Source organism: Panulirus ornatus, chromosome 67 (assembly GCF_036320965.1).
Source record: "Panulirus ornatus isolate Po-2019 chromosome 67, ASM3632096v1, whole genome shotgun sequence".
Lineage (NCBI taxonomy): Eukaryota > Metazoa > Arthropoda > Malacostraca > Decapoda > Palinuridae > Panulirus > Panulirus ornatus.
Window position 1 is genome coordinate 6916571 of NC_092290.1, and position 13889 is coordinate 6930459.

A 13889-nucleotide genomic window follows, 5' to 3' on the forward strand; every position below is an offset into this window, starting at 1 on the left:
CATCACAATCGGCAATGGCTCATTGATGAACCTGTCACTGGAAAACACGTTTGGCGCCCCATGCTTTCAACAGCCGTTGATTCAAGTTATATTTGCCAGAACAGCATATACATCTATAACTTTGCTAAAAGTATATAAGATAGGCCAACCAAAATATTGTTCTATATAAAAATTTTGCTTTATTTTCTAACGTATTTTCAAGAGATCTGAGGTGACTGACAAATATGGACAATGGATCAATGTAATTCTGACGTTTAGATCTATCTAAATATACTTTAAAGATCTGAAGACGTTTAACCACAAACCTGAAGATGTGAAAAACTGCAGGGTGCGTCATTCACGTCGTACTGAGCTAGCTATCTTGCAGTAAATAAGTCTGATGAATTCAATTGCCGCGTCTTTTTCAACGGGTTCTCCGCCATTTTAGTGACGCATTCGAATGTGATAGAAGTTCGAGAAAATAAGGAAATTTCATTATACAACAATAAGTCTTTTTAAAATTTGTATAGAAAAGTAGTATAGAAAATTTTCGCTGCCTTTCTTTAACCAGATTAGGAGTTAGATGTCCTATTGATCCAAATTCCAAGACTTCTTTCAAATGTATATCGCCATATCGCTGTGATGACGTACTTCCTCCCGCTTGAATCCGCCAGATTCGCGGGTTTTGACATTGTGAATCGAGTTGTGGTGTCCTCAGTTGTGTTATGCCGTATTTCTGTGTGATGACGGGTTGATGAGATACTTCCACTAGATCCGGGGAGTAGTGGAGATCCATACGTCGGCGTAAAACAACATGGAGCTTCATTGAAATGGCGAAAATGAGAGGTATGTATAGTTACAGTCCAGCTAGGGAAACACTCACAACAGGTTCTTTTCGCCTTGACCAGCAATACAAGTCTTCTTTGGGGCATATAAGTAATTACACAATATGTTTAGTGTACACTAGAGCTTTCCGTAAGTCTATTGACTGCATATTTCAGGAAATGGCTGTTTATTGCATACCAAGTAAGATATCGAAACTCGTGAGTTATAAAACTACGTTGGTTGATTATTGTTTAAACGAACCTTGTAAAAAAACGAAACCTTACAAGCTTCAAAACTTCCTGAAAAAAGAAGCGCGTATTAGGCGCTTATGAAAAAACGTTTGTTCATACTGAAGGTTGCATCAAACTCTAATATCTCTGGATATCTTAAAGGAATTTTGTAATAGCAAAACTTACAGACAACTTTCGGGTAACACTTAAGGAACCTTACCTACCCAAACTAAGTCCCATATCCATAGCAGGGGACTGTCAGTTACAGCTTAGTACATTTTTGTACGAGCAATTGCGCCAATAATTTTTGGGAAGGTTAGGTATCCGTGAAAACATTCTTGTACAAAAAACGGTTTTGATTAGGCCGTCTTATCCCAGAAATTGAAAAAAAAAAAATCCTATTTCGTGCCAGCTTGATGCTTTGAATTTCGATAAAGCACCTGCGACAAAAGAAATTTCAGTTAAATGTGAAGTTACCTCATGGATTACAAGCAAAGTTTGATTCTTTAATGGATTTTATTGCAAAACATCGGCTGATGTAAGTCTTGGAGGAATGTTGACGCAGTGATAACTTTTGAAAGGATAGGACGTGTATTTCTAGACGAAGATAGTGACGTCTAGGCCAGAGTAAACTTTAAGCTCATTGCTGTTCGCACTTTTGAATGACGTTATGAACGTGACACTTTGGATTGAGTTTTGATTTTTCGGAAATCGGTTTCGTTACGCGTCAGTGTTGAAAAAAAGAATAAGAATGGATTCGTAACACCTTTTAAGATTTCATTCCACCTTCAGCAGTCATCAGGTTAGGCTGGGTGAGAGCCGCCTCATTGGCGTTGCCAAGGGAGGTCAAGGGGACCATAGCTCCCCAGTCAACTATTTCCCTCGGTTAATGCTACTGTACTCTGTTTCTGTAATAATTGAAGTGACTCCACAGCTGAAATGTGTGTTTTTGTTATAAAATATTTCAATTTCGAAGTGCGCGTGTTAGTGGGGTTATCAGGTAACCAGAAGTTCCCACGAGCCATGGTGCTTTTACCCATATACAAATATTGACGGTCATAATTTGCTAGTCATAGGGAACACAACTTAATCGTTCGCTAAAGTTTTACCATTTATTTACTGCTCATGTTGTAAATCTGTATCAAACATACGGTAGATTTCTTTCTTTCTTTCATACCATTCGCCATTTCCCACGTTAGCGAGGTAGCGCCAAGAACAGAGGACTGGGCCTTTGACGGAATATCCTCATCTGGCCCCCCTTCTCTGTTCCTTCTTTTGAAAAAAGAAAAAAAAAAGGGGGGAGAGGATTTCCAGCCCCCCGCTCCCTTCCTTTTTAGTCGCCTTCTACGACACGCAGGGAATACGTGGGAAGTATTCTTTCTCCCCTATCCCCAGGGATAAAATTTATGGATTGTATATATAGTGTTGCAAAGAGTATCATACCATGCTGCGGGTGTCCAGTAGTTACAAGCGACCTTGAAATAACGCATGAGGATGTCCGAAGATTTACTGCAAAAATGTCTCTACTCTTCCTCCACTACCACTTGAGACTAGCGTCAGTTGAGTTGATTTAGATTATTTGACATTGTCTCGTTTTTGTGTAGGTATGTCTATACTATATTGGTGATGTATACGTGTTATTCCGCCCTCTGCCGCCTGGTAGGACATGGACGCCTCTGAAATATTTTGGAATAATCAAGATTTGGGGCTTAGCCCTGTGTTCGTAAGATTCATTTCAAGAAAATGTATTCTTTAACAGCATCTAGAGGAAGAAAACGGAGTTTATGCGATATTTCAATTTGAATAGATATGGATGGTATAACACGCAATTCAGTCTTGTCTAAATTTATATGAGATTTTGTTTTACCTAAAATGTCTCTCATATGAATTAATTGTAGATAATATGTATCCTTGAAGAACTGATTTTCATGGTGCTTTCACTGTCATTTAATTTTAATTATACCAGCCGGCAAGGCAGCAGGTTTGGATGGTATTGCAGTGGAATTTATTAAAAAAGGGGGTGACTGTATTGTTGACTGGTTGGTAAGGTTATTTAATGTATGTATGACTCATGGTGAGGTGCCTGAGGATTGGCGGAATGCGTGCATAGTGCCATTGTACAAAGGCAAAGGGGATAAGAGTGAGTGCTCAAATTACAGAGGTATAAGTTTGTTGAGTATTCCTGGTAAATTATATGGGAGGGTATTGATTGAGAGGGTGAAGGCATGTACAGAGCATCAGATTGGGGAAGAGCAGTGCGGTTTCAGAAGTGGTAGAGGATGTGTGGATCAGGTGTTTGCCTTGAAGAATGTATGTGAGAAATACTTAGAAAAGCAAATGGATTTGTATGTAGCATTTATGGATCTGGAGAAGGCATATGATAGAGTTGATAGAGATGCTCTGTGGAAGGTATTAAGAATATATGGTGTGGGAGGCAAGTTGTTAGAAGCAGTGAAAAGTTTTTATCGAGGATGTAAGGCATGTGTACGTGTAGGAAGAGAGGAAAGTGATTGGTTCTCAGTGAATGTAGGTTTGCGGCAGGGGTGTGTGATGTCTCCATGGTTGTTTAATTTGTTTATGGATGGGGTTGTTAGGGAGGTAAATGCAAGAGTCCTGGAAAGAGGGGCAAGTATGAAGTCTGTTGGGGATGAGAGAGCTTGGGAAGTGAGTCAGTTGTTGTTCGCTGATGATACAGCGCTGGTGGCTGATTCATGTGAGAAACTGCAGAAGCTGGTGACTGAGTTTGGTAAAGTGTGTGGAAGAAGAAAGTTAAGAGTAAATGTGAATAAGAGCAAGGTTATTAGGTACAGTAGGGTTGAGGGTCAAGTCAATTGGGAGGTGAGTTTGAATGGAGAAAAACTGGAGGAAGTGAAGTGTTTTAGATATCTGGGAGTGGATCTGTCAGCGGATGGAACCATGGAAACGGAAGTGGATCATAGGGTGGGGGAGGGGGCGAAAATTTTGGGAGCCTTGAAAAATGTGTGGAAGTCGAGAACATTATCTCGGAAAGCAAAAATGGGTATGTTTGAAGGAATAGTGGTTCCAACAATGTTGTATGGTTGCGAGGCGTGGGCTATGGATAGAGTTGTGCGCAGGAGGATGGATGTGCTGGAAATGAGATGTTTGAGGACAATGTGTGGTGTGAGGTGGTTTGATCGAGTAAGTAACGTAAGGGTAAGAGAGATGTGTGGAAATAAAAAGAGCGTGGTTGAGAGAGCAGAAGAGGGTGTTTTGAAATGGTTTGGGCACATGGAGAGAATGAGTGAGGAAAGATTGACCAAGAGGATATATGTGTCGGAGGTGGAGGGAACGAGGAGAAGAGGGAGACCAAATTGGAGGTGGAAAGATGGAGTGAAAAAGATTTTGTGTGATCGGGGCCTGAACATGCAGGAGGGTGAAAGGAGGGCAAGGAATAGAGTGAATTGGAGCGATGTGGTATACAGGGGTTGACGTGCTGTCAGTGGATTGTATCAAGGCATGTGAAGCGTCTGGGGTAAACCATGGAAAGCTGTGTAGGTATGTATATTTGCGTGTGTGGACGTGTGTATGTACATGTGTATGGGGGGGGGTTGGGCCATTTCTTTCGTCTGTTTCCTTGCGCTACCTCGCAAACGCGGGAGACAGCGACAAAGTAAAAAAAAAAAAAAAAAAAAAAAAAAAACCAGTTCTTCATATTTTTCTCAGCATTTTAAGGGTCTTATTTCCTCGCTATTACCTACTTTTGTCTATGTACACTTTCAGTCTTCCTTGGCGCTGCTTTTTGGTAATCTAGGCTTTACCCATATCAACTACCGCAATCGTTAAGCCGCTATCGTTAAGATGTAGCCATTAAACAAAGAATCTGAAACCTCCAGATGTTCAAGATATTTCCAATAATACACACTTACCGCGTGCATTGTCCATCCTTTGATGCTTCTTATTCAGGATATGTGTTCGTAGTCCACAAAACAAGTGAATCTAAATGGATCCAAAGTGACAGCTAATCTCATGGTAATGTTTGGAGATTTTCAGTTGCACAAATTTAGGAAGCACAGCACTTCCCGCCCCCCGAGCAGACAACTTCCATTGAGATAACTATTCCTACTTATCCACTGATTGCTCATAATCTTCAACACATTGTCACAACCAGTTCTCTTGAACACACATACAGAAATCCCAGATTGTACTAGAAAAAAAAATACAAAGTATACTGACAGCTTTCTCAGCTTTAGACACTTGTCCAAGATTTGGTCAAGAGAGGCCGAGCAAATTGGATGATAAATTGTTACTAATAATTTTTTTTTATCTTAAAACTACACCAACTGTAGTGTATTGTAATATGAGCGACCATTTTTTGATGAAAATATGACATCTGATAGCATAACAGCTGATAGATATAATCAAAGTTTTGTTCTGTGACACTATGCTTTTGTAAAAAACTGCTTGCACAAGTCATTGATTTGGGAAAATAGTGAAGCAGACACTGCTTCATTGGTCACTAGCGTAAATCTGAAAGTGATAACAAGTAGTGGTGATGTGAGAAGGAGATGGAGTGAGTATTTTGAAGGTTTGTTGAATGTGTTTGATGATAGAGTGGCAGATATAGGGTGTTTTGGTCGAGGTGGTGTGCAAAGTGAGAGGGTTAGGGAAAATGATTTGGTAAACAGAGAAGAGGTAGTGAAAGCTTTGCGGAAGATGAAAGCCGGCAAGGCAGCAGGTTTGGATGGTATTGCAGTGGAATTTATTAAAAAAAGGGGGTGACTGTATTGTTGACTGGTTGGTAAGGTTATTTAATGTATGTATGACTCATGGTGAGGTGCCTGAGGATTGGCGGAATACGTGCATAGTGCCATTGTACAAAGGCAAAGGGGATAAGAGTGAGTGCTCAAATTACAGAGGTATAAGTTTGTTGAGTATTCCTGGTAAATTATATGGGAGGGTATTGATTGAGAGGGTGAAGGCATGTACAGAGCATCAGATTGGGGAAGAGCAGTGTGGTTTCAGAAGTGGTAGAGGATGTGTGGATCAGGTGTTTGCTTTGAAGAATGTATGTGAGAAATACTTAGAAAAGCAAATGGATTTGTATGTAGCATTTATGGATCTGGAGAAGGCATATGATAGAGTTGATAGAGATGCTCTGTGGAAGGTATTAAGAATATATGGTGTGGGAGGAAAGTTGTTAGAAGCAGTGAAAAGTTTTTATCGAGGATGTAAGGCATGTGTACGTGTAGGAAGAGAGGAAAGTGATTGGTTCTCAGTGAATGTAGGTTTGCGGCAGGGGTGTGTGATGTCTCCATGGTTGTTTAATTTGTTTATGGATGGGGTTGTTAGGGAGGTAAATGCAAGAGTTTTGGAAAGAGGGGCAAGTATGAAGTCTGTTGGGGATGAGAGAGCTTGGGAAGTGAGTCAGTTGTTGTTCGCTGATGATACAGCGCTGGTGGCTGATTCATGTGAGAAACTGCAGAAGCTGGTGACTGAGTTTGGTAAAGTGTGTGGAAGAAGAAAGTTAAGAGTAAATGTGAATAAGAGCAAGGTTATTAGGTACAGTAGGGTTGAGGGTCAAGTCAATTGGGAGGTGAGTTTGAATGGAGAAAAACTGGAGGAAGTGAAGTGTTTTAGATATCTGGGAGTGGATCTGGCAGCGGATGGAACCATGGAAGCGGAAGTGGATCATAGGGTGGGGGAGGGGGCGAAAATTCTGGGGGCCTTGAAGAATGTGTGGAAGTCGAGAACATTATCTCGGAAAGCAAAAATGGGTATGTTTGAAGGAATAGTGGTTCCAACAATGTTGTATGGTTGCGAGGCGTGGGCTATGGATAGAGTTGTGCGCAGGAGGATGGATGTGCTGGAAATGAGATGTTTGAGGACAATGTGTGGTGTGAGGTGGTTTGATCGAGTGAGTAACGTAAGGGTAAGAGAGATGTGTGGAAATAAAAAGAGCGTGGTTGAGAGAGCAGAAGAGGGTGTTTTGAAGTGGTTTGGGCACATGGAGAGAATGAGTGAGGAAAGATTGACCAAGAGGATATATGTGTCGGAGGTGGAGGGAACGAGGAGAAGAGGGAGACCAAATTGGAGGTGGAAAGATGGAGTGAAAAAGATTTTGTGTGATCGGGGCCTGAACATGCAGGAGGGTGAAAGGAGGGCAAGGAATAGAGTGAATTGGAGCGATGTGGTATACCGGGGTTGACGTGCTGTCAGTGGATTGAATCAAGGCATGTGAAGCGTCTGGGGTAAACCATGGAAAGTTGTGTAGGTATGTATATTTGCGTGTGTGGACGTATGTATATACATGTGTATGGGGGGGGGGGGGGGTTGGGCCATTTCTTTCGTCTGTTTCCTTGCGCTACCTCGCAAACGCGGGAGACAGCGACAAAGTATAAAAGAAAAGATATGTATATATATATATATATATATATATATATATATATATATATATATATATATATATATATATATATATATATATATATACAGGTTGAACATCCCTAATCTGAAAATGCTCCAAAATTTGAAACTTTTTGAGCTGCGACATGGTTACAAGTAGAAAATTCCACACAACACATTATTTTGAGAGATGTGTGGTTGAGAGAGCATAAGAGGGTGTATTGAAATGGTTTGGTCACATGGAGAGAATGAGTGAGGAAAGATTGACCAAGAGGATATATGTGTCAGATGCGGAGGGAACGAGAGATGGGAGACCAAATTGGAGGTGGAAGGATGAAGTGAAAAAGATTTTGGGCGATCGGAGCTTGAACATGCAGGAGGGTGGAAGGCGTTCAAGGAATAGAGTAAATTGGAACGATCTGGTATACCGGGGTCGACGTGCTGTCCATGGATTGAACCAGGGCATGTGAAGCGTCTTGGGTAAATCATGGAAAGTTTTGTAGGGCCGGGAAGTGGAAAGGGAGCTGTGGTTTCCCGACATTACACATGACAGCTAGAGACAGTGTGAACGAATATGGCCTTTGTTGTCTTTTCCTGGAGCTACCTCGCGGTGCGCACGCGGGGGGAGGGGGGGGGTGTCATTTCATGTGTGGCGGGGTGGCGGCAGGTTGGATGAAGGCAGCATGTATGAATATATACATGTGTATATATGTATGTGTATGTATACGTTGAAGTTTATAGGTATGTATATGTGCATGTGTGGGCGTTTATGTATATACATGTGTATGTGGGTGGGTTGGGCCATTCTTTCGTCTGTTTCCTTGCGCTCCCTCGCTAACGCGGGAGACAGCGTCAAAGCATAATATATATATATATATATATATATATATATATATATATATATATATATATATATATATATATATATATATATATATGAACCTTTTTGTTGTTTTTTCATATATTGGAACACGCGCACCACTGTGACTTCTTTGGATAAGAGGCAGTAGGGTGCACAATGAAGCAGCGGCTGATAGCAGCGAAAATCAATGGTCAGTCCTTATGGTCGATTGGTGTATTTCTGATCTTTTGCAGGCCATATTTTAAAAAAACGTTTCTGTGTAATACTAAGAATTCAGTGGCATATGTTATACGATATTATGCACCTATTTCATATATAATTTTTTGTGGATTAAATGGCGTTCACTTTTTTTTTTTGGTAGGGAGCATCTCTTCCAGTTTACATGAAACGCTGGGATCCAGAAAGCCCCACATTCTTTTCTTACATGTCTTCAGCCTACCTCCTGAGTTAAAAAGTGTGTAGACGAAGAGTTCATGTGGAAATCTTTCCCATTAACCTTCCCAAGCAGTGTATCCCTCGACCATTGTTGCCATAGACATGGTTGTTGATTGGAGCTTCACACGTCCGCTACTACTGGCAATACTGCCAGTAGGTAAACAACATTCAGTGTCAACAAGCTTCTTGTTACGTGTGTGGAGCATGACGTCTGAGAAGTCTTCGCAGACTCACGCATGTGATTATTTCTTCGGTAGAAATATTTGTATCTTGTTATGATCAGTACTCATGAAAATCCTGGTGTTATTTAATATCCATGTGTTGTATATACCAATGAAGACTAGTTCTCCATTTCATGTGTTGTGTAACTCATAGTATGAACTGTTAGGTTTGAAGTAAGCCAGGATGCTGCTTTGACATAGTAGGATTATAATTTTGTGGCAGTTTTACTTCAACGCCCCATTGTGGAATCTAATAAGCATTCCTGTGAATTAGTAGAATTTTTAGTTACTTGAGAAGTTTAAGGGCACCGTCTCGTTCACTTAGGAATTTCATTGATTCTATTTCATAATATAAAGAGAAAGTAGAATTAGAGTGGGAATCATGATTTGAAGTATATATGTGTCTGCTTATTAGTAAAAAAAAAAAGGTATTGGGAGGTGTGTGAAGATCAGGGAAAATAAGCGGGCTATTAGGTGAGGGTGTGATGTGTGCATGTGATGGAACGAATTGAATCAAAGTGGTAAGCAGGAGATGATGTGTTGTCATTAGGCTGATCCATGGTAAATGAAGTAAATGTGGAACCATGGAATAGTCTGTGGAAATGAGGCTCTAGTTCATTTGTTGGTGATGATAGCTTGCTAAAGTGTAAGTTTCATTTAAGTATAAAGAAAATAGATATATTAGTACTGTATTTGTTATTACTTCATAAAAAGTTACAATGCACAAGCACAACATTATACACTGAAGGCATACTGATTTGCTTTTTTGTGAATGAAAAGGATTATGGATATTTTATGTTTATACTATTTATTTTTCTTATTGTTCCAACAGCATTTCATATGTTCTGAGTGTGAGCAATGGAGCCTAAAGAATCACATCCAAGACATGAAGAAGGGAAGGTTGTTGAAGAGAGCAAACAAAATGAGGCATTGTTTGGTGTGGACTCCAAAGGAAATTTGAATGAAAATGAATTTGAAAAAGATATGGAAGAAAGAATGAAGGGTGTGGAAGATTTTTATAAAGAAGAGGATAATGAAGAAGAAAATGAAGTGGAAAAGCCAGTAGATGTAGGAACTAAATCTAGGGGCGTGATTGAGGCTATGAATGATTATCTGGAGAGCATTTTTTCAACAGAGGAGGAACATGATGATGAGGTTCGTAATTATATTGTATTTTCATGTCTTTAAAAGATGAGGTAGATTTACTAAAGTCTTCATGCAGAAACCTTTAGGATTTACAATTAGGTTTTTTGGACACAAGGATACTCTTTGTTGTATACCACCTATGTCTTTGACTTGCTTTTTGTAATAGACTCAGTCAGTTTAGATTCTACGTTGACTACACATTTTATGATTGAGGCTATTTTAATTTGTGAATTTTATAATTTGCTGGTGGCCAGACATAAAGAGGCAAAAATCTTTGTAAATTGTTGATTAGAGGGAGATTTTAGGTGGTAGAGAAGCTGGGAGGGTTTTTCTTGGAGGTTTCATGGAATGTGCATTGATTTAAAGAGTTCAAAAAATGAAAAGTAAAAATGTTTTGGAGCCACAGGTTTAACCAAGGTACTATGTTTCTGTGCATTTTTTTTGCAGTGTTTAAGATGAATATTTGTGTGAAATATTTCATCCTACTTTTGTTGTCTTTAATTTAATGTTTTATTGCTTCAGTGTGGAGAAAACAGTAAGCTCTTGTTGTTGGATGGCATTTATCTTACCAGTTTTATGTTAAGAGGGCCATTGGATCCATGTGTAACTGGCTGGTTCATTCCTCTTGTATGTTTTGCATAGGTTTTAGTGCTGGTGGGAAAGTCAGCAAGGTCCTTGTGTATCTGGCTGGGTCAGTCCCTCTTTGATATCTGCCTTACCATAGGTACTGGTGAGGGGTTAGCCAGATTCTTTTAACTAGCTAGTTACGTATTTCTGTAATTGGTTCCTTTCTTGTTTATTCATGTTTTGTCTCATTTGATAAGGGTTTTCTACATAGTCACTGTAATAGGTTTTAGGTCATGAAGTATTTTTCTGCCATTTTTAAACCATTGATTGTCTTTAGTGCTCTCAGTTTTTCATCAGGGGTCCATTTCTTGTATGTTTCGCTTGTTGTATCAATCTTTTGCAAGATGATTGTAGCTTTCAGTTATGGTTGATGAATGGTGTCAGTAACTGTTAGGCAAAAAAAAGAAAAAAAAGCAGTATTGCTCAACATCATTGACTTTATGTGTCCGAGATGATAGATGACCTAGTACTCTTCTTTGTGTATTTCTGATTATCAGTCATTTTTTCTTCAGATGTCAAAGTGATTGCTTTTGAAGAACATTAGGAATTTGTAGTTGGCCTTATGCTTTTGGAGTACATTAGGGATCTGTAGTTGGCCCTTTGCTTCTAGTAACATACATATCCAGTATGAATGAGAAATATTCAAGTGAAACAGGGATTTTTAGGTTGTCTTTATGGATTTAGAGAAATTGTATAATTACTATAGATGCTTTCTGGAAGGTTTCACAAATATAGTGTCAAAGGAAAGCTACTAGAAGCAGTAAAGTTTTTATCGAGATTAAGGTGTGTGTGCAAGTAGGAAGGGAAGAGGGTGAGTGGTTCTAGGTGACTTAGATCTGTGGCATGGGTATGTGATGTCATCATGGATGTTTAATTTGTTTTCGATGGGGTGGTCAGGATGATGAATGCAAGAGTTTTGGAGAGATGGTGAAGGTCAACTGTCTGTGAGGGGTAGGAGAGCCTTGGAGGTGAGTCATTTGTTTGCTGATGACAGAGCACTGGTAGCAGATTCTTGTGAGAAACTGCAGAGGCTGATGTCTAATTTTGAAAGATTGTGTGACAGGAGGAAGTTGAGAGTAAACATGAATAAAAGCAAAATTATATGATAACTTTTGTACTGTACCAGAGCTAGGTGTGGGAGATTTTTGGCTTTTACAGTTAAGGATAGGCTGGTGTTTGTTTGATTTTCTGAGCATTCTATTGATTTGCTTGGTTTCTTTATGACCCATTCAAAAATGCCAGAAAAATTTTAGTAATAGACAGTAAAACCTGTTAAAAAGCAAATTGAATCATAAATGCATGTTATTGTTTTTCATACAAAGATGTAATCAATGGCAGTGCTTCTTGCTTGTCATTATTGTGAAGATGCTATTCCATAGGAGTAATTTTATTTTACTGTATTTTTAATTTTACCATGCCTAATGTTATTATGCACTTTGAAATGAGTTGACCAGTGAAAACCCTGTTAAATGGGACATTTGTAAAGTGGGGCAATATTTTTATGCAATTTTACCAGAACTAAAAGGGTTTTAGAATTATAGAGGCTTTTTGATATAGAAATTTTAATTTACCTTTAAGGAGTTAAACATTGATGAACTGAGAATGAAGAAGATGATCGCACCGGATATAAGAAATTCATTTGGAGAAAGCATGAAAGAATGCATTAAGAAAAATAGAATCGTTTCTTAAGCTTGGATGTGGCATTTTGTAAACGTTGTCTACATGGATACCGAGTGTAGATTGTGGTACAAACAATCTTGGAGTTGATTTTGGCTGGAATTACCTCATTGAATTATCAGATTGAATGTGGAAAAAAAATATATATTAGACAGGGTGTGACCAGGCTCTATTACATCATTAATATGCAGCCGATATTTTTGATATTATTGAATTGTTCCCTTCCCTTCTGAATATATCAGTACATGCCAGCACACCACTCCCTGCCTCTGCTGCATGTGAGAGGCTCTTTAGTTGCACTGAAGGGATTTTGAAAATTGGTTGCTTGTCAAGCTAAACAAGAAGTTGTGTGCATAAGTTAGTTGACTGAATAATGTTTTTTGATTACCTAATAGATACAGCTGTTGCATAGCTTTTCTTTTTTACAGATTAATGCTTGTTATTAGTGATATAAGATTTGGGATGTTACTTTATACTTTTCTTCTTGAGTTTTAATGTTGATGCTGATTTACTCCTATCTGTGCACATTTCAGGAACGGTACTTTTACTTGAACTTAAGTACATATTCAGAATAGCAGTACCTTAACTTAAAAAACAAATTTTGGTATTTTACATCCCTGTGCATACAATACAGTTGTTTAAAGTCACAATATATTCTTGCCACAGTCTGTGTGTCAATATTTGAAAAAAATCTGTAAATTTCTGAAATCCACACTTTGCTTAATCCCAGGCATTACAAATTTTATATTTCAACTTGTATCCAATTTTTTCATTTAAACTGAAAAGGCATGATCTGTCAGGTACAGTACATTATACCTATTGGTGTATGGACAGAAGGTGCATTTTGTCAGGTATGGTATATTTTACATTTGGTGTCTAGGACCAGATTCTTAGGGCAAAAATTTATCATAATTGCCTTTATTACTAGTATATAGTATAATGATTTTTCATATGGAAAATAACCAACCTTAATATAAGCATTGAATAATGTAAGAATTCTAATGACTTTTGACAGATTGAAGAGGACCTGAATGCTATGTACTCTCTGCTGTGGAAAATTCTGAGTGGAACTCTTGGGGTAATTGCTGTTGTCATCATACTTACTAAGTATCCACAGTACTTAGGTACCCTTCATGAAAATCAGCTTTGGTTCTCAAACATTAAGGTAAGTTTCCACAGACTCTTTTTGTGCTGTGGCATTGTTTCATTTCAGTGACACTAAAATTATTAGTGTGACTAGTTCTGCATACTTCCACTTACTTTCCTTCCCCTATTTTTCTTCTGATATATATTGTCTTTCACATAATGTACGTATTTCTCTCAACTTTGACTTTTAGCAGGAAAATTTGATAGAGTTCAAACACATTTTCGAATATTTGTTTCTAAGAATCTCTTGGGTCCATCTATTCAGCTTCAGAACACACCAGCTCAACCATGTTTATGGCATAAATTTAGAGGGCATTACCATTCTCTTTACTGGAAACCCTACATAATCATCATTCAGTATGCTTCCCAAACGCTGGA

At 38.7% G+C, this 13889-nt stretch overlaps 1 protein-coding gene across 3 annotated transcripts in view; it reads left to right on the forward strand.

Moving 5' to 3' along the window:
- The first annotated feature begins 673 nt into the window (after nucleotides 1-673).
- LOC139747182 (protein C-mannosyl-transferase DPY19L3-like) overlaps nucleotides 674-13889 on the forward strand; it is a 39445-nt gene continuing 26229 nt past the window's right edge. The window contains exons 1-3 of one of the 3 annotated variants that reach the window (XM_071659166.1): nucleotides 674-825; nucleotides 9748-10070; nucleotides 13381-13530. In XM_071659166.1, coding sequence (XP_071515267.1) covers nucleotides 9774-10070; nucleotides 13381-13530 — 447 coding nt within the window. In that variant the 5' untranslated portion in view covers nucleotides 674-825; nucleotides 9748-9773. Of the gene's footprint in view, nucleotides 826-8721; nucleotides 8948-9747; nucleotides 10071-13380; nucleotides 13531-13889 lie in introns of those variants that run through there. The other 2 variants (XM_071659164.1, XM_071659165.1) reach the window with 2 other exon arrangements.